Source organism: Arachis ipaensis, chromosome B1 (assembly GCF_059453495.1).
Source record: "Arachis ipaensis isolate K30076 ecotype BB chromosome B1, ASM5945349v1, whole genome shotgun sequence".
Taxonomy (NCBI): Eukaryota; Viridiplantae; Streptophyta; class Magnoliopsida; order Fabales; family Fabaceae; genus Arachis; species Arachis ipaensis.
The window spans coordinates 147139712-147158305 of NC_142436.1; the positions used below are offsets into that span (position 1 = coordinate 147139712).

Sequence of the window (18594 nt, forward strand, 5' to 3'; positions counted from 1 at the left end):
GATCACCACAAGAATCACGTCTTTGGGTTGAGATCGTTCTTCGCCAACGGCCTCCACACCTCAGTATTGGCGGTTTCATATGCGTCTGATTCTGCCACAAGCCCTGCCGATCTCGAAGAAGTTGTTGACTTGAAGGAGGAGGTGCAGAAGCTTACATAGGAGCTTCATCACCAACAAGCTCAGTAGTCTGACCAGAGGTACAATGTGTTTCTTGCACGCATGGGAGACACCACAGCCATCAACCTGTAGATGACGGAGAAGCTGGAGCAGCTAAAGCGTATGCGAGAGTAGATGGAGGTGTACAACGAGCAGATGTGTAGTAGAGACAGTGACGCTGCTGGTATGGCACCGATATCAGCACCTACTCCACCGCTAATTTTTATTATTTTATTTAATTGAATTATTTTGTTATTTTTTAAAGTACATAAGCAGAATTTATGTTATTATTATATACACTACTATTATAAGCTTACATCTCTCAAAAATATAACATTTAATTAGATAATTTATAAGGATAAAATATTCTTTTACGAATTAATATTTTGGATTGAATTATATCTATTCAATTTCAATGCTAAAATATATCAAAACTTGTATGATTAATATTATTAAATCACTGATATACAAATGTTAAAAGAGCACTATAAAAAATACGCTGAGTACCATCAGATTTAACGTCAGTTTTATCGACAGATTTATCAACGATTCTGGTGTGAGATTCGTTATGTCAAATAATTACCCACGGATTATCACTTTCGACGGTAAATTCGTCGGTAATATTTAGAAGAAAAACAAAGAAAATAGGCGCTAATTTCAACGTCAAATTTACTGTCGAAAAAATTCGAGGACAGACACATTTAGTGGAATGTTGCGTTTTAGTGATTCGCATTGCGTTACCGTCGGAGTTATCACCATTGGAGTTATCCACCGTTAAATTCGACGGTAATTGTATCCTAAATTCGAACCACAAACCCTCTTCCCCTTCATTTCAAAATCTCTCCCCCCCCTCTCTCTACCACTCTCCTCGATCTCCCTGCCGCTCCATCAGCACCGCCGCCGCCTTCCTCCTCTCCTTGCACTATACCTTTTTCGCGATGAGATAGTTGCTCAAGCCGCATCTCTGTCCCATGAAGAATCTGCACCACTTCACTACTGTGACGAGATGTACTACACCGTATCACTGGCTACCTCCTCCATTTCAAGTAAGTTGACCATTTCTACCATTAATGTTTAGATGTTGCTGTATAATTGGGTTTAATATATGTTTTAAAAACAAATTAAACAACTTCATATGAATTTGGGGTTTAAAGTTTAAATTATGTTATTGTGAAATCAAGTTTAGGATTGAAAATTGATTAATGTGAAATTAGATTTAGGATTTGAATTTTGTTACTTTAGAATTTTATAACAATTCAATCAATCATTCAATATTATTAGTAATAATATGATAATAAGAAATATTATTTCATTGTATTTATACTAATTATAAATTTAATATAAGAACAAAAATTGTTTGCTTTAGGAATACGACTTTAGTTATTTGAAAAAATTGATGGGTTTTTATATAATGGTGTCAAATAAAAATAGTTATATTAAAAAAAAATTAGTATAAAATTCGAGATATGAACATGTGAATTTGGTTATAATACTAGTATATTCATTATTTGCTATTGTGTGTGTTTTTGATAAATTATTTTTGTTGTTTGATCTATAAATTATGAAATTAAAATGAAACTTTTTTTAATTATAATTTCTAATTGACCATTAAAAATAAATAGTTGAATTTTTTATTTTCACAAATCTAATCTTATAACAATCCAATTGTGTTTTATAAACAGTATACACCTACTTTTAAGGTTACCTAGTCATAATAATGTGTTTTCATGTGATATAGGTCATTACAAATTTAAGTAATAACTTGTTAGACACATTTCTGTAGATTAAATTGCTAAGTTGTATTAATTCATAGTACAATCCTACATACTCACTCAATCAACTTCGTACTTAAAGTTTTATATTGCTTTTGCATTGGATTTATACATATCACATCTTATTCACTTGATTATATTAATTTATTGACTAATTATGAAAGTGAATAAAACTAATTATTCTCGATTTAAAAGTTCTAGAATGTCAGAAATGGAACTTGTGCTTATAATTTTATTTGTATATGATTTTAAACTTGCAAAACACACACATGAAAGATATAAAAGTTCTAGAATGTCTGAAATGAAACTTGAGTTTATAATTTTATTTGTATATGATTTTAAACTTGCAAAACAACACACACTAGTACAAGGCTTATTTATTAGGTATAAGGCACTAGTACAAGGCTTATTTATCAGTATACAATTTTGGTCTTCTAGCTTACATATTATATCAACCTTCATGAGATTAAGAATTATTATTTTGGATTGAATCATAAAGGTTTATTGTTTAATTGAGTTTAATTGTTGTGATTTAATTGAGTTTTGAGTGATGCTGTAGATTGAAGTTGGTTGAATTTGTAGGAATCATAAATGTAGATATATGTCTAATTTTAAATAAAGTTATATCAAATTTGTTTTGAAATAATGTAAATGTTGAAGGATTATTTGTATAGTATTTATGCTAATTAGTGTTAATAATATATTCTCTTTGCAGACATGATGACAGGTAGCGGAGGTAGATCAAGTGGGTCTTATGGTCGTGCTAGAGGCAGGGTTTTCACCAAATCTCCAGGGACTGCTTAGTCATCGCCTTCTACCCCGACTATCCCGTCGACCCCTGTGACATCACAGGCAGGTCCAACGGACCAGCAGTTCATCATGGTCCCGAACTCGAACTACATGCATCCTTTTGCTACGCCCCCTACAGATCCAATGACAAAGTCCACGATGAGTGATTCGTCTAATAATGCGTCCCAGCAGGATGCCCCTCTACCACCACCCGTCATATGGATGTTGATTTGGCCTGATGGCATGCATGTATGAGTTATTGCTATTTTAATGTCTGTTATTCGGATAAAGTTGATGTGTTTTTATGTGTTTGTTAATCTTAAGATTTTTCATTGATAGGTTTGCACCAAACAACAACGCATGTACACAGAAAATCTACGAGGTGTTAAGTCAATGTACGACCACCGATGGCCGAACTACACGAAGATCCCTGCTGAGACCAAAGAACGATGATTTTAGAAGTGGACGGTAAGAACCCAATGTTGTTGAATCACTTTGTGCAGATAAAATTTATATGGGATACGGAACATGATCTCAGGATCAGGAAGATGTACGACCATCGGGCAGCTAAACGACTTCAGCAAATGAGCGACATTCGTCAGGGGTGTGACCACACACCTAACGATCTGGATCTGTTCATTTATCAAGAAGGAATTGGAGACCCATTTTAGAACTAATGAGGGGTTCAAGCGTCGCCGTCCGACGAATGTCACTAACAGGACTTTGCCAAGGTCATCGAAGTATACAGGTGGGTTGGCAACCTTCATGAAGATGAAGAGCGGGCTGGTAAGTAGTTTGCTAATGTTTGTTAATTATTACTTGAATTAGTTATTTTTTTATTTATTTTATTGGTTGATTTCAATATGTGTAGTCTAAGTTGTTGGATCTTGAAGCGACACTGGCAGAGACTTTCAAGTATATCCATGCATAAAAAGCCAACAAGGAGAGATTTGCTAATGAGCGGTTTGCGGCTCATTATGTGAGTTTCAATTAATTCTAAGTTTAAAATTTATTAGTTTAAAGTCAATTAACTGTTATGCTAATCACAACGTGTGTTACACAGGAGGACTACATGCAGAGATTGGTGGTCGCGACCCAATAATCTCAGCTGCCTAGTGGGAACGATGACCCCAACCCCAATACATAAGTGGTAGATCCTGATAGAGTTTGGCGCGAGACCGCCTCTGAGCTCCACAAGAATCGCGTCTTCGAGTTGGGATCGTTCTTCGCTAGTGGCCTCCGCACCTCAGCATTGGTGGCTTCATCTGCGTCTGACTCTACCACTAGTCCTACCGATCCCGAAGAAGTTGTCGACTTGAGGGAGGAGGTGTAGAAGCTCACATAGGAGCTTTACTAACAAGCTCAGCAGTCTGAGGAGAGGCACAATGAGTTTCTTGCACGCATGGGAGACACCGCAGCCATCAACTCACAAATGACGAAGAAGCTGGAGTGGCTAGAGCGTTTGCGAGAGCAGATGGATGTTACAACGAGCAGATGTGCGCTAGAGGCAGTGGCATTACTAGTAGGGCACCAACATTAGCACCTACTCCGCCGCCTCAGCAGGGAAAGACGATGTCGATGACGATTTTTTGGATCTGTATGATTTAGGGATTTAATTTATTTTATGTCTATTTCACTCTATTGTACTTTTGTGACATTTTATTATATTCGGAGAATTGATATTTAATAAAATTATTAGTTGATTTCTGGGAATTTTAAATTTCAACCCTAATTTCGTTAACAAGAATTTTAATTTGACTACTAGTTGTAGTTTAATTGTGAAAAAAAACCTTCCGTAAGATTTATTGGCGGACAAATCCGACAATAGTTGGACGCCAAAACACATAATATGGCACTAAAGTTACTGTCAGAATAATTTGACAGTATTCAAAAACTTAGTATCGACAAATTCATTAAAAACAAATAAAAAATCCGTTCATAATTAAATTAGCGTCGAACAAAATAATAAATAATTTCCAACACTGTTGTCGTCAAATTCAATTCAATGGTGCCCAATATTTTTCATAGAGCGAAGGGTGAGTTAGACTTATTTATTAATCTCAATTTTAATAACACCACCTATTATTATTTAGACTATATTTAAAAGAATTTAACTAATATATATCCTTAGAGTATATGATAAATTTATTATTAGTAAAAGATTTTAAATTGTTTTTATTTAATAGATAAATAAATATATTAAAAATTTAAATTTTTTATATTTTCAATAAAAAAAAAAATCTTTTTAATTTATAATTTTAACCTATATCTTCAAGGCACATAATAGATAAACCTCATTAAAAAAAACGATTGATATGCACTAGTATATTGAAATTGAAGTAGGTTGTTAATGTAACACACATCCCAATAAAATACAGTTGCTTATTAATTAAATTAGTGTCATCTTAATCAACTCTTGAAAGCATGTACTTGTGTGTTATTCGCCGGGCTTAATTAAACTGATGAAAATATGCATTACTACCACCAGTCCATTTTCGTACAATTATTGCATTGAGAGTTTTCAGTTTTTGGCTTTTTTTTTTTTTTTTGCATGCTTGCTACGAAAAGCAGAAGCAAAATACGCGGAACTTGTGCAAAAAATTAATAAAGTGTCAAACTCTCTTATATGCTAATTGGTGATAGAAATGTTTGATAACCAAAATAAATTAGTAAAAAATAATTAGAATTTATTTTATTTAGTATTTATTAATTATTATATAAAATAAATTTTAATTATTGTAATAATTAATAAATATTAAATAAAATAAATTCTGACTTTTTTTTATTTTTTTAATATTACCGAAGAGATAATATGCACTAAATAATAAATATTAATTTAATTAAATAGTTTGCAATAGGGAACGTAGAACCTAGTTAAATCACATTATGCCAAAAGTCAATAAACCTAGCTTAGGATTTCAAATCTTTTGTGTTTTATCCAAAATGGAAATAAAAGGAAAAGCCAAAAGGCTCTTTGTTCACCACCATTATTGGTTATATCATTTTATAGGAAGCCAAGCCAAGCTTATTAATAAACTTAATAATAATTACTACTTTTTATATAATAGAAACATTAGGCTCTAAACATGTTGCATGTGATTTGGTTAAAGCCCAACATAATTATTCCTTTAAGTCAAATCAAATTTGCCTTTGGCAGCGCTTCCCTATGTTAATTCTAACTAAAAATAAAACTAATAAATCACCATGCAACTAGTTTGAAAAGAACCATTTACATTTAATTATTTATTTTATTCTTTTTTCTTCTCTAGCTACTTACAAGTTACAAAGTCTTTGAATATAATAATTAATTATTGGTTTAATGCAGGCGACATTATTATGATATATGAGTTAAAAAAAGTCTTCACTTTTGAATTATTTGTTTTGCAAGCGATAATGTTTGTCTTCTTTAATTTGTTTCGTTATTATTTTAAGGACAAGAGGGCAAAATGCATGCGTTAAAAATGTTGAAGCCATCAATATATATGTCTTGGTGTGTTACCACAACTTTATATATATATTTATATATTTATGTTACCATTCGTGCGCTTGCTTAGTGTAGTTTTCAACAGGGGAGTATAATTATTCTTAGGTTAAGATAATTTATATTATCCTATAAAAGTTATCGGTCAAAGTAGAATAAGAATGCATATGTTTCATCGTGTTGATTATAAATAAATAATTAATGTTACTAACCTAGATGTTTTTATATATGAAGGAGTTCACATTTTGGTGATTGTGGAGGAAGTTATATGCAATGATTTCATTTTTGTAGGTTAGATTATGATGGTATCTAACCTGCCAATTTTTATTTATTATTTATTTTGATTTCTCTGATTCAAATTTTTGTCAAAGCTTTCTTCTAATTAACAACTCAACAAGGTTAGACAAGTCAAAAGCAAAATTTTGCCTACCCAAAAAAGGTAGGAAATTAAATTAAAAACAAGGATAATAAACTCAAAATTAAGATGTCAACGAACAAAAAAAACATTATGCATGCATTGTTTGGTGAGTCAGCTGGGTAAGCACTGTAGTTATAAACTACAATTTTCTGTTAATGTTGTTGTTGTTGTTGTTGTCTTGCTCATCGTATTAGAATGAAGCACTCAATCAAAGGTTTAATTAATTTGCAAGTGTTGTTATTTTGCAGTAACACCTAATAATATACCTTTGACTTTTTATGTAGTTGACCCTTATTTGTTTAATAGCTTTCTCATCTGTCAACCTATTACATACCCTGATACCCACTTGTTATATTGACAAATCGTATCAAAACGTTGAATGTGTCTTTGACAATTTCGACGGTTACCAAGTGATGAATGTTTGAAATCGAATTGGAATGTTCTATGTTTTGGTCGTTCAATACTTGAATTTCTCTTCTTTGTTCGGCCGACTTTTTTTTTTGGGGGGTTTGTAAACTTGTTATTTAGTGGTTGAATTTCTTTGGTAGTTTACTCCTAAAATTCTTTTTTGGTCGTATGTTTGGAGAGCCCACCATCCACATAATTCGTTCGGAATTGGGCTTCCAAGGCCCATGAAGATTGTTTTATGTACTCAAGTACATTTCTGGGCCTATTTTGCATATGCCTAAGATAAATGCAAAATTGTCATGAAAAAAAAAAGAAAGCAAAATTGCGGGTTAAATTAAAACTTGTATCCGCCAAGTACAAAAATATAAAATTAAGAGCTTCCTCAGACCCAAAAAGACGTGAAAGTCCAAACTTAATACTTTTCAACTTTTGGATTTAATTTTGCCCCATTATAATACCTAAATGATTAGGCCCATTGTTTACTCAAATAATAGTTTTACTGGGAGATGGATCTCAAATTCTCAAGTATTTGGTAAAATATGATTTCTCTAGTCTCACGTAAAAAGTATAAAACAAGAGATTACACTTCATCAAATAATTAAAAGAAAATTAAGAGAATCCACTTTCGTTATACTCCCTTCAATAGTTTGGGACGTTAATAATTTTTTGGTTGACTAACTTTTGTTGATAAAGTGATTAATTCACTTGTTTACTTAATTAAATATTAAAGTTTGAATCTTGTTTGTATATATAGTAACATTAAAAATGAGTTTGTATTGGTTTTTAAAAAAAATACTTATTTTTTTATTTATTAAAAAAATATTTATTTAACAGACAAAACTTATCTCACATTTAACTAAATTTTTAAATTTTTTTTAAGTATTAAAAACATTTTTTGTTTTTATTATTTTTAAAAGTGAATACTACATACTTAAAAAGTAGTGTCTATTTACTAAAAATATTTAAAATTAATATTTAATTTAAAAAATATAAATATAAATAATTTTTAAAAAAAATTAAAATTTATTATAAAAAATAAATTAGACAAAATTTAAATATTATAAAATTAATTTTTTTTAAAAACAAAATATTATATATTTAATAATACATTTTTTGGATAAATTTTAAATTAAATAAAAATAAAATATATAATAGTTGATTTTAGTATATAAATAAAATTAAAATTTTAATAATAAGCATTTCTCTCATATATTTAATGTTGCATTTTAATAAACTTGAGAGTTGGGAATCCAGTTTCTTATAAACCTGCTTTCTCTTTCCTTCTCTTCTTCTTCTCTGCCGCTCTAAAGAAGAAGTAGCTTCCGAGTTTTTGGGATTCATTCAGTGTAATCTAGGGCACCACTTTTCTTTTCTTTCACCTGAAGCCACCTCAGCTCTCACTTTGCGTCCTTCGATCTTCTTTCTTCTATGGAAGCTAGGGCCTGAATCGCTCCACTTCTAAATTAGCAACCGACAAAATGTTCTTCAGCGGCGATCCTTCTACGCGGAAGCGCGTCGATTTGGGCGGTCGCAGCTCCAAGGAAAGGGACAGGAAGAACCTTCTAGAACAGACTCGCGTCGAACGCAACCGCCGCCTCTGGCACCGTCAACAGAACTCTGCTGCGCTCAAAATTCAGGTTTTGCATTACTCATTGCATTTACTTGTCGTACTCGAACTTGCTCAATTCATCATCATATAGTAGTGGATTTGTTGCGGAGTTAGTTAGAGTTTCTGGTTTGGCGTAGTTTAGCTCAATTTAGTTGTAGTGGAAAAAAAATCAGCTTCGTTTTATGTGTGTTGTGGCAAATGGTTGACGTATTCTAGCTGCAGAAATGCTTCAGAGGGAGAAAAGATGTCAGACTTGAAAAGTCTAGGTTGCGAGAGCAGTTCTACAAGACCTATGGCAAGTACTGCCAGAATGTAGACAGGTGAAATTTGATTTTCGTCCCTGAATTTTGCTTAGTGATTAGTTTTGTTTTGGCATCATCTTACTTGAACATTGTGCCATTTTGTAACCCCGAGTTGTTAATATGGTTTTCTGTGGATTCAGGAATTCTTTCTGTGTCAACTCTGATTTCCTTCGCCAGTTCCTTTATTTCTTTAAGGCAGACAATATAGATGATTTTTTAGTTCTCGTGCAGATATGCCGATTGCTTCAGCAGTTCGTTCACGAAGATGGTAAATGTTGATTAACGTTCCTTTTGCCATTGCTTTTACACGACTCTGAAAGTATCTTTAGGTGTTTGGAAAGAATTTATGGAGTGGAATGTATACTTGTTTTACATCTGTTCATTTAATCCAACGACGAAGGGATTTGTGCTGTAACCAACTTACTAAATGGTTATTGTTTTGTGTCTGGTTAAGCTGTACATCTTTCCAAGTGACATTCTGGATGTGCATGAATATGTCCTTTTTGAATTCCTTTTATCATTAAAAGGGAAAAATAGGAATGAATTTCACAGAATTCAAATTCTGCTGAATATGCTAAAGTGGCAGTTTTCAATGTCATTTTTTATTTTTTATTTTGTGTGTCTCTTCCCCCAATTGTTTGTTATCTTCCTTTTGTTTATAAACTCTATTTATCGGAAACCCAAATTATGTTTGAAACAATATTGTGAGTATATTATAATACTGTAGATACTTGCTTCTGTTCTTCTATTAGAGAACTAATATGTTTGCTGCAGGGGATGTTGTCAAACTTTTTGCTGGTGTGGATTACTCATCCACGGGTGGTTTGGTGAATTACCGAGTGAAGCAACTTGTATATTCTTGTATTTGTGCACTACATCAGAATAGGTTAGTTCCATGGTCTATATCCATTATTTTCTGGGCCTTTGGCTCTTTTGAATCTAGCTAATTGTTGTTGTTCTCTTTGATATAATTTTGATGCCACTGATATGCATTTATTTCACGGCCTTCTTAGAGAGAAGTTTGTACTCATCATGGATATTTTTGAAGCATATTCCATTATTGGGTTTTGAATCTTTTAAATCTCATTATAACTTTTAGAAGTCCTTATACTTTGCTACTTAGGTTTTGGGTTTCTTTACTAGCTCTCTTATGTAGTTTTTTTTTTGCGGAATAGAAATCAGTTGAAGGATCAGCTTTTATTGAGTCCGGAGGAATTGGATGCGTCGGCTGTGCCTTTATTGGAAGTTATAGTATTGTTAATTGATCCCAAATTGCCATGGAGCTGCAAGATAGTAGGATATCTCTTTCAAAACAATGCATTAGGGCTACTCAGAGAGATTATCCTTACAGGAAAGGTAACATCTTTCAAAGTCCAGTTATTTTATGATTTGTCAGATTGTGAGGTGTTTCAGAAATATGGGAGTGAGCTAGGTCCCAAATTGCTGCTTGTTAGGTTTCTGCAGATGCATTATATGATGAAAGTTTTTTAAACCCTAAGATGAATGACATCAAACTGGATGGTTCTCTCAATTTTTAAACCCTATTCCCCAACATGTTGATAGTGATTTCCTACCCTACTGGGGGAAAGAGTTCATCCCATCCTGTTTACAGATGACTTTGACTAAGTGTCATTTAGATCTTATTCCTTTTCCATATTATATCATTTGTCATATAAATGCTTAAAGTATCTAGTGATCTGCTGCAGGATAATGCAGAAAATTATTTTCCCATTGGAAAAGGATCATCGTTGGAGCGTCTTCTTATGGTTGTAATTTGTCACATTGGTCAGAAACCATGTATTTGTTCAGATATCAATCCAAGATATAGCTTTGCATCACAGATCATTACCATTCCATTCTTGTGGCATCTCTTCCCAAACTTAAGACAGGTACGTGTTGCATATTTCCATTTCTTGCGGTTGCGTGATGATCAATATTTTGAGAGATGTATTACGGTACGAGTCACGAAGGATTGCACTAACCCACCTTCTTACCACTGATTCCTTTTATCCAAAAAGAAAGTCTATGAGGATGTCTATCTGTTTCATAAATGTTAAGGATAAAAACTGTAAGCAGGAAATGTTTTATTACCAATATAGATAGAATCTACGAAGTAACATAGTACTAGAAACCTCGATGATAAAAATCTTGAAAAGCCAAAGGATCAAACTCTTCAGGGTAAATGGTTCAATAAATGCTTGAGATGATTAAGAGTGACTTATTTTAACACTCCTTTTTGGCTCCAACCCCCCCCCCCCTTCCCGGGTTGTTAGTGTCTTCGTGATGTCTCCTATTCCCTGGAGTGACCCCTTGTGTTTTTGCCATTTTCCTGATCTGCTGCTTTAATCTTTATTTGTTCACATCTAATTTTGTTGTTCTTCGTACTCAGGTTTTTGCAGCAGAGGGCATGAGTCAACATTATATTCATCATATGGCAACATTTGGGCAAAATCTAATCAATTTGCTACCAAAAGATATGTCAAATGAAGTTCCTAGCTATGCATGTATGCTTGGAAATATATTAGAAACTTCTGGAGTTGCTTTATCTCAGCCTGCGTGTTCATTTGATATGGTAAAGTGTTTATAGCTGCAGTATTTCATATGTTATTATCTTTCACTATTTAATTTCTCTGATATATCTCACCTTACTTGGTGAAAAAAGTTGTTGTCTTGATGGATATACATTTGATTCAGAAGGAACTTTGATATTGAATTTATTTACAAAGGATGTAATGATATATTCGAAGTTAAAGAGTATACAAATAGCGACTTCAAATTTGACGTTGATTTTAATGGAAAAGGATTAATTGTCAATATATTTCTTTCCTTCTTTTGGGCGAAGAAGTTTAATATCTAGAATGTGTAAAATGTGCCACTGGATTGAATTTAGACTTTATATTAATTAATAGAGTTCTACAGCATTATTCTTTACATTTGACATTAACAACAGCAGCAGCAAAAACAACAACAAAGCCTTATCCTACTAGATGGGGTCGGCTACATGGATCAAATGACACAATATTTGACATTGAAAGTGACTTCTTTTTTTCAGCCATGGAGTTGAAGTTTGAACCTTCGTCTTAACTTCCTTATTATTGTTTTCACTCAGGCCGTAGATCTTGCTGCTGTTACTACCTTTCTAATGGAGGCACTTCCTTCTGTGAGAACATCTGATAATAGAGAAAGTATGCCTTCTTATTGTATCCTCAATTTTTCTTTCATTTGAAGCTTTCATTCTCTGGATCAATTAATTACATAAAAGAATATCATTGTAAAATCTATGGTTTTTAAACTTATTATAGTCTTACGAAATTGAGATGGCTGTCCTTAGTGTTCAATACTACTCTTGATTTGGTGTTGTTTGCATCAGGTTCAATGATTCTTGATGATGATATGATTGAAGATGAAGCAGCTGTGGAAGTAGCTTTAGATAAGAAACTGGAACAGCAGATTTATAATGCCATAAACCCTCGCTTCCTTCTACATCTGGTATACCATGTTGCAAATGACGTTTGTATTTAGCATGTCAATTGTTTGATTTCCAATTTTCTTTGTATTCTATTTAAAATTGATCCATAACTATCTTTTGACATATGCAGACAAATATACTATTTAGAGAGATTTCATCTGTCAATGCTTTAGAGTATGGACCAGATGATAGAGAGGTGGCAGCTGTTGGTGCAGCTTGTGGGTTTTTGTATGTTACCTTCAACAAACTTCCCATGGAACGGATTATGACTGTGCTTGCTTACAGAACTGAACTTGTTCCTATGCTTTGGAATTTTATGAAGCGGTGCCATGAAAATAAGAAATGGTCATCTTTGTCTGAGTGGTTATCATACCTCTCAGGTGATGCACCTGGTTGGCTGTTACCACTGGCTGTATTCTGTCCTGTCTACAAGTAAGACATTTTTACCATGGTCTTCTTCAATAAATGCTTGTATGGGTTCACAGACTGTCTTCTCTTGCTCATTGTTGTCTCGTTTTTTCCCCTCTTAAAATGTTTGATATTTTACACTGAGCTAACTGATTTTAACTATTTAAGTGTATACTTAAGCAGTTTTTTTTTACCAGGCACATGCTTATGATAGTCGATAATGAGGAATTTTATGAGCAGGAGAGGCCACTGTCACTGAAGGATATCAGAAGCCTTATCATTATATTGAGACAGGTAAGATTATTATCTTTGTAGGAAAGATTGAGAATTTTATGATTGAACTCCTTAGGGAAAAAAGGTTTGTTAACAGATACAGAGTCGGCACCTGATAAGGTGTATTAAATTTTCATTATATATATGGGACCAATATGTCGTACCTTTTGTAAACTGGTGGTCTTAACTCTTAAGCCAAGAATATAGTCTAAAGCTGCCCATGGTTTCTGCTAAAATTCCAATTACAAATGTATTTGCAGTTACAACTTTTTTATGTTAATTTTCGGTTTGTGCAGGCTTTATGGCAGCTGCTGTGGGTAAATCATACCACAAATCCTAATTTGCTGAAATCTGCTTCAGCCAGTTCAGCTAGTAAGAGGCAGTCTGTTGAAGCTATTCAACAGAGGGTTAGCATTGTGGTTTCTGAGCTTCTTTCACAGGTAGAGATAATCCATAGGTTGCATATCTTTTTTTTTCCCCTCCTTTTTCTTTTTAACTATTATTCTGGGAAAATTATATTCTTAGATCATTTATGTGGCAAATGGTGTTTCTTAGGGTTTTGCTTTAAGCTAGGGTGGTGTTTATAGCTTATTGCTCTATTCCGCTGAGAATTTCAGCGAGTGTCTATCACTAATAAACAGTTAGACTGGATATCTTCTACTCCCACTCTTTCATCTCTAATTACTTTTTTGATTTTTTTAAAAAAAATTATTTGGGTTTTCCTTAGTCTTATAATCCACGTTATGGGATCTTTGATATTTGCTCCTGGAAGAGAAATCCATGTGCATTTGCTATGAGTAACCTTACAATAGAATGACTTTTTTCTCACTTGTGTTTTGATTTACCTCCCTAAGCTGCAAGATTGGAACAACAGGCGGCAGTTTACATCCCCCAGTGATTTTCATGCTGATGGGGTGAATGACTTTTTTATCTCCCAGGTATTTTCATTATCATTGATTTTTAAGGTTATATGAACAAAAGCTTAGGTTGCTAGTTGTATAATCCTTTTCCCACAGGCTGTAACAGAAAACACACGAGCAAATGAAATTTTGAAGCAGGCCCCTTTCTTGATACCATTTACGAGCAGGGTTAAAATATTCTCTGTAAGAATCTACTCTGCTTGGCTTTTATTTTGATAATGGTTACCTCTGTATGATTGTTTTATTTAAATAGACAACAATGGAATAGTTTTCGTAAGTTTCTGCATATCATTATATGTTGGATTTCATTACAATTTACGAGACTATAATGTAGTTACTGTTTCAACAGTCTCAACTAGCTGCAGTTAGGCAAAGACATGGTTCTCAGGCTGGATTTACTCGAAACCGGTTCAGAATAAAACGAGATCGCATTTTAGAAGATGCTTATAATCAAATGAGTCAGTTGTCCGAAGATAATCTTCGAGGACTGGTAAAATCTTTGTCTAAGACCTAGTACCGAATTTATGAATGATTGCCATCCCTTCTTTGAGAGAACCATTAAGTCCTTGTATAAGAGTGACTGTTTGTTATTCTGCTTTACAGATTCGTGTGACTTTTGTCAATGAATTTGGAGTTGAAGAGGCGGGAATCGATGGGGGTGGAATATTCAAAGATTTTATGGAGAACATCACACGTGCTGCCTTTGATGTGCAGTATGGATTGTTCAAGGTCATATAAACATTATGCTCTTCTTTTTGGTTATTTTGACATAGAATCCATTGTTACCAAATTTAAGATTACTGTAGCAAGTGAAAAATATGGTTCCAATTTTGTGGGGGAACTGATTGAAGTTTCTTCAATTCTGCTCCCTTTGTTTTCTTTATATTTGTGGTGTGGACATTATGGATTATTGATTCTTGACTTGCTGTATGTCAATGCATCCAGGAAACAGCAGATCACCTGCTTTATCCTAATCCTGGATCAGGAATGATACATGAACAACATTTCCAATTTTTTCACTTTCTTGGCACTCTTCTTGCAAAGGTGTGTTCTCCTGCCTTTTTGCTCTTGAGTAAAGTGGACCTTTACATTGAAATGACTGAATCTAGTAATCTAACACTGCATGCTATTCTATCTTTTATCACTTAGTTTGAATTGGTCCGCATCCTTTTCCTATACTGCTTAATTGGAACTGTAGTTCACCGTTACCATTATATTGCAGGCCATGTTTGAAGGAATTCTGGTTGATATACCATTTGCTACATTCTTCTTGAGCAAACTTAAACAAAAGTAAGACTCAAGGAGTCTTTTGCTCTGCTTTAGGTAGTTTATTCATTTAAATTGAACTTTTTCAATGTTCGAATCGTGGATTTCCTTACATTAGAATATATGCTTGTATCTGCATTTGCTATTGTGAGATTCACAAAGCATAAATGAAAATATTTAACAATTTTTTAAATGTGTAGATGGTAGAAATACTATTTCTAGGAATTAATTAACCACATGCAGTTCCTAGTTAATAGAAGTAAATCTTATGGCTTACAAGATGTGAAAATAATTACAAAATTCAGCTCCAAGTTTTTAATGGATTGGTTTTAGTGTATTAAATACTTAGTAATATACTGCATTCTGCCCAATACCCTTTATCGTATTGAAGAGGTTTTCATAGATAAAGCAGTTATTTGTCTAGATTTGCTAGGTGAAAATATGAAGACAAATTATGAAGTTGGTGTTTGTTGATTTACTACTTTAGCAAGTGGTTTGACTCTGAATTTGCAGAAGTCCTATTAAATGTTACAAGAAAAGCTGGCATCACCATGCTATTATAAGTTGCTATAGTTCTTGCCTTCTTATTATTCTTCTAATTCCCATTACATCAGGTACAACTATTTGAATGACTTGCCTTCCTTGGACCCAGAATTATATCGCCATCTTATTTTTCTCAAGGTAATGCCACTTCTTTGGCTTCCATCTGTCTCAGTTCTTTGGAAAATCTTAATTCTTTTTAGCATATGCATCCAATAGATAAGAAAAATGTATAACCTTTGTTTCCCCCATGTTTGTTGTTAATTTATCTCTGCAATTTTGTTGGAGATTGGGTAAGATTTCATGCAATTGAAATAGGTCTGTTCTTTTTGTCTTTAGCATATTTGCATCTACAACATTGCACTTTTGAAGTGAATTGAAATTGTAGAGCATTTTTACATTGCAATTAAATAATGTTCTCACGTGGACTTTGGGTTTAGTTGAGCACGACACAATTGTAAAGGTGGTTAGTTTCCATGTTGGACATTCTTCTGTTTTTGTAATGTCTCAATCTTTGCCCTCATGATCTTATTTTGTTCGACAGCATTATGATGGTGACATATCAGACTTGGAATTATACTTTGTGATAGTAAACAATGAATATGGTGAGCAAACAGAGGAGGAACTGCTCCCGGGGGGAAGGAATCTGCGTGTTACTAATGACAATGTCATTACTTTTATTCATCTTGTAGCAAATCACCGCTTGAATTTTCAGGTGAAGTAACTCGGATTGCATCTTGTACTGCAAAATCAATTCCTTTTTCCATTGTATAATAAAAATAAGTATGCTTTCAGATACGTCAACAAAGTTCTCATTTCTTGAAGGGATTTCAACAACTTATTCAGAAGGATTGGATTGACATGTTTAATGAACATGAACTTCAGGTTGTGTTATAAGCCTGTCCACTTCTGTGTTTTGAAAGCTTTGTGGTTCTCTTTTTTCCGTAATAATCTTTGTTTCCAATACTTGCTCTTCCATTGTGTTGATATTTGATCAAACTGGATGGTGCCATTTTCATTGCTTTGGCATAAACGTCAAGTTAGTTTCAAAAGAGAATGAAAATAAAATGAATATTTGTTGTTTTGTGATATTTTACCTAACTTGCTTGAGATTATTGTTTTCCACAGCTTTTGATATCAGGTTCACTGGAGAGCTTGGATGTCGATGATCTGCGGCAGCATACCAACTATGCAGGAGGCTATCACAGTGTAAGCTCTTTGGCGCCTATGTGGTTTTTAGTCAGTAAATCCTTAGCAGAAACACTCAAATGATATTATAATCATGCTAAAAAATCAGTTTGAGACTTTTTTTTTTGAAGTCTTTCTGGCTTCTTATCATTAGATATACATAAGAACTAGGGTCAAATCCATGATATTAATCAATAGTGGGGAAAAAGAAAGACTGAAAGAAGGTATCGGTGGCCAACACACACACGTCACATTGATCTTTGAAGTAGGCACTTCTAAATTCTAACAAGTGAGTTCTTCTGATAGGATCATTATGTGATTGAGATGTTTTGGGAGATTCTCAAAGGCTTTTCATTGGAAAACAGGAAGAAATTTCTGAAGTAAGATAAACATAGATATATGATTTAATAGCCCTTTTTATTACTGAGTTCAGCATGGATAACAAACTTAACCTTTCTATAGGTTTGTGACAGGTTGCTCTCGTGGACCATTGCTGGGTTTCCGATATCTTGAACCTTTGTTTTGCATACAAAGGTGAATGATACTACAGAAATTATATTCTGAATTTCTGATATCGACGATCTATCTGTAACATTAATTTTGTAAAATATCGAAAATATGATCCAAAATTGTTTTCTCTAACCACAATTTATTTTTATGTTAGAAGAGTAATTAATGAGGCCAAGTGGAATTGTCTAATGCCTGCTGTTCTTATAGGGCTGCTGGTACTGCATCGGAGGAAGCTCTTGACCGATTACCAACGTCAGCTACTTGTATGAATCTGCTAAAGCTTCCACCGTATCAAAGGTTTGTCCTAAGCTAGTTTTCTTAGATTGAGAAAACGGTGCCTCTGTTGAGTTCTTTGAATGTGTCATTGCTTGCTAACAAATGTACCCATTTTATAATTAATGGTGCAGTAAGGAGCAATTGGAAACCAAATTGCTTTATGCCATAAATGCCGATGCTGGTTTTGATTTAAGTTAAAGGGGGCAATGTAAATCGGAAAATTTAGCTGGATGCTGTTGGAGGAAAGAGGAATGGCTTATGGACACACTGTTAGAGCGGCATGGGAGACGACAAAATAATCAGATGGCAGACAACTAAGAATAAAATTATTATTATTATTATTATTATTATTATTATTATTATTATTGTATATTGTATATATATTCCTACATGATATTGCTCATCAATGTATTCTCTCTGAATGTACATATATAAAGTGTCATTGGAAACTGTAAAATCAATTCAATTATGTTTTTAATCATAATTGATTTGTTCTATTCTCTGATCATTAATTAATTAAAATAGAACACACTTCACAGTGTTCAATTGGAAAGAGAGTTGCTGGAACATTTTGACGAAAAAATGAAAAGATTTGTACGCACACAAAAAGGAAAGACAACCATTTGTATTTATGAATTTGCAAATGCTATCTGTGGAAGTAGGAAACTGATTTTCTATCCATGGAAGTCTGGCATCGTCTGTTGAAAGTAACCGGACGTCAATGGCATGTTTGCTCCGTTAACTTGGAGGCAAATGTGGCATGTTAAGGAGTAAGCTCGTAGAATGATCATTTTTAAATTAGTTAAAAT

At 33.4% G+C, this 18594-nt stretch overlaps 1 protein-coding gene across 1 annotated transcript; it reads left to right on the forward strand.

The window, feature by feature from the left end:
* Positions 1-8238: 8238 nt before the first annotated feature.
* On the forward strand, positions 8239-18285 carry LOC107639449 (E3 ubiquitin-protein ligase UPL6). The gene is made up of 26 exons (XM_016342948.3): positions 8239-8661; positions 8856-8953; positions 9076-9203; positions 9710-9821; positions 10111-10291; positions 10642-10824; positions 11325-11507; positions 12045-12120; positions 12306-12424; positions 12535-12836; positions 13010-13106; positions 13382-13525; positions 13940-14023; positions 14102-14188; positions 14355-14495; positions 14609-14734; positions 14951-15049; positions 15228-15295; positions 15886-15952; positions 16356-16526; positions 16607-16696; positions 16940-17020; positions 17306-17379; positions 17462-17533; positions 17717-17806; positions 17917-18285. Exons 1-26 carry the CDS (start codon positions 8503-8505, stop codon positions 17981-17983), a joined length of 3099 nt encoding a protein of 1032 aa, XP_016198434.1. The 5' UTR covers positions 8239-8502; the 3' UTR covers positions 17984-18285.
* The last annotated feature ends 309 nt before the right edge of the window (positions 18286-18594 follow it).

Excerpts from the sequence above, each read along its gene's own strand:
- LOC107639449 (XM_016342948.3), top strand. The coding sequence starts at position 8,503 with ATGTTCTTCAGCGGCGATCCTTCTACGCGGAAGCGCGTCGATTTGGGC. Across the intron at positions 14,496-14,608 it reads AAGATAATCTTCGAGGACTG|ATTCGTGTGACTTTTGTCAA; the intron begins GTAAAATCTTTG and ends TCTGCTTTACAG. Across the intron at positions 15,953-16,355 it reads GCCATCTTATTTTTCTCAAG|CATTATGATGGTGACATATC; the intron begins GTAATGCCACTT and ends TTTGTTCGACAG.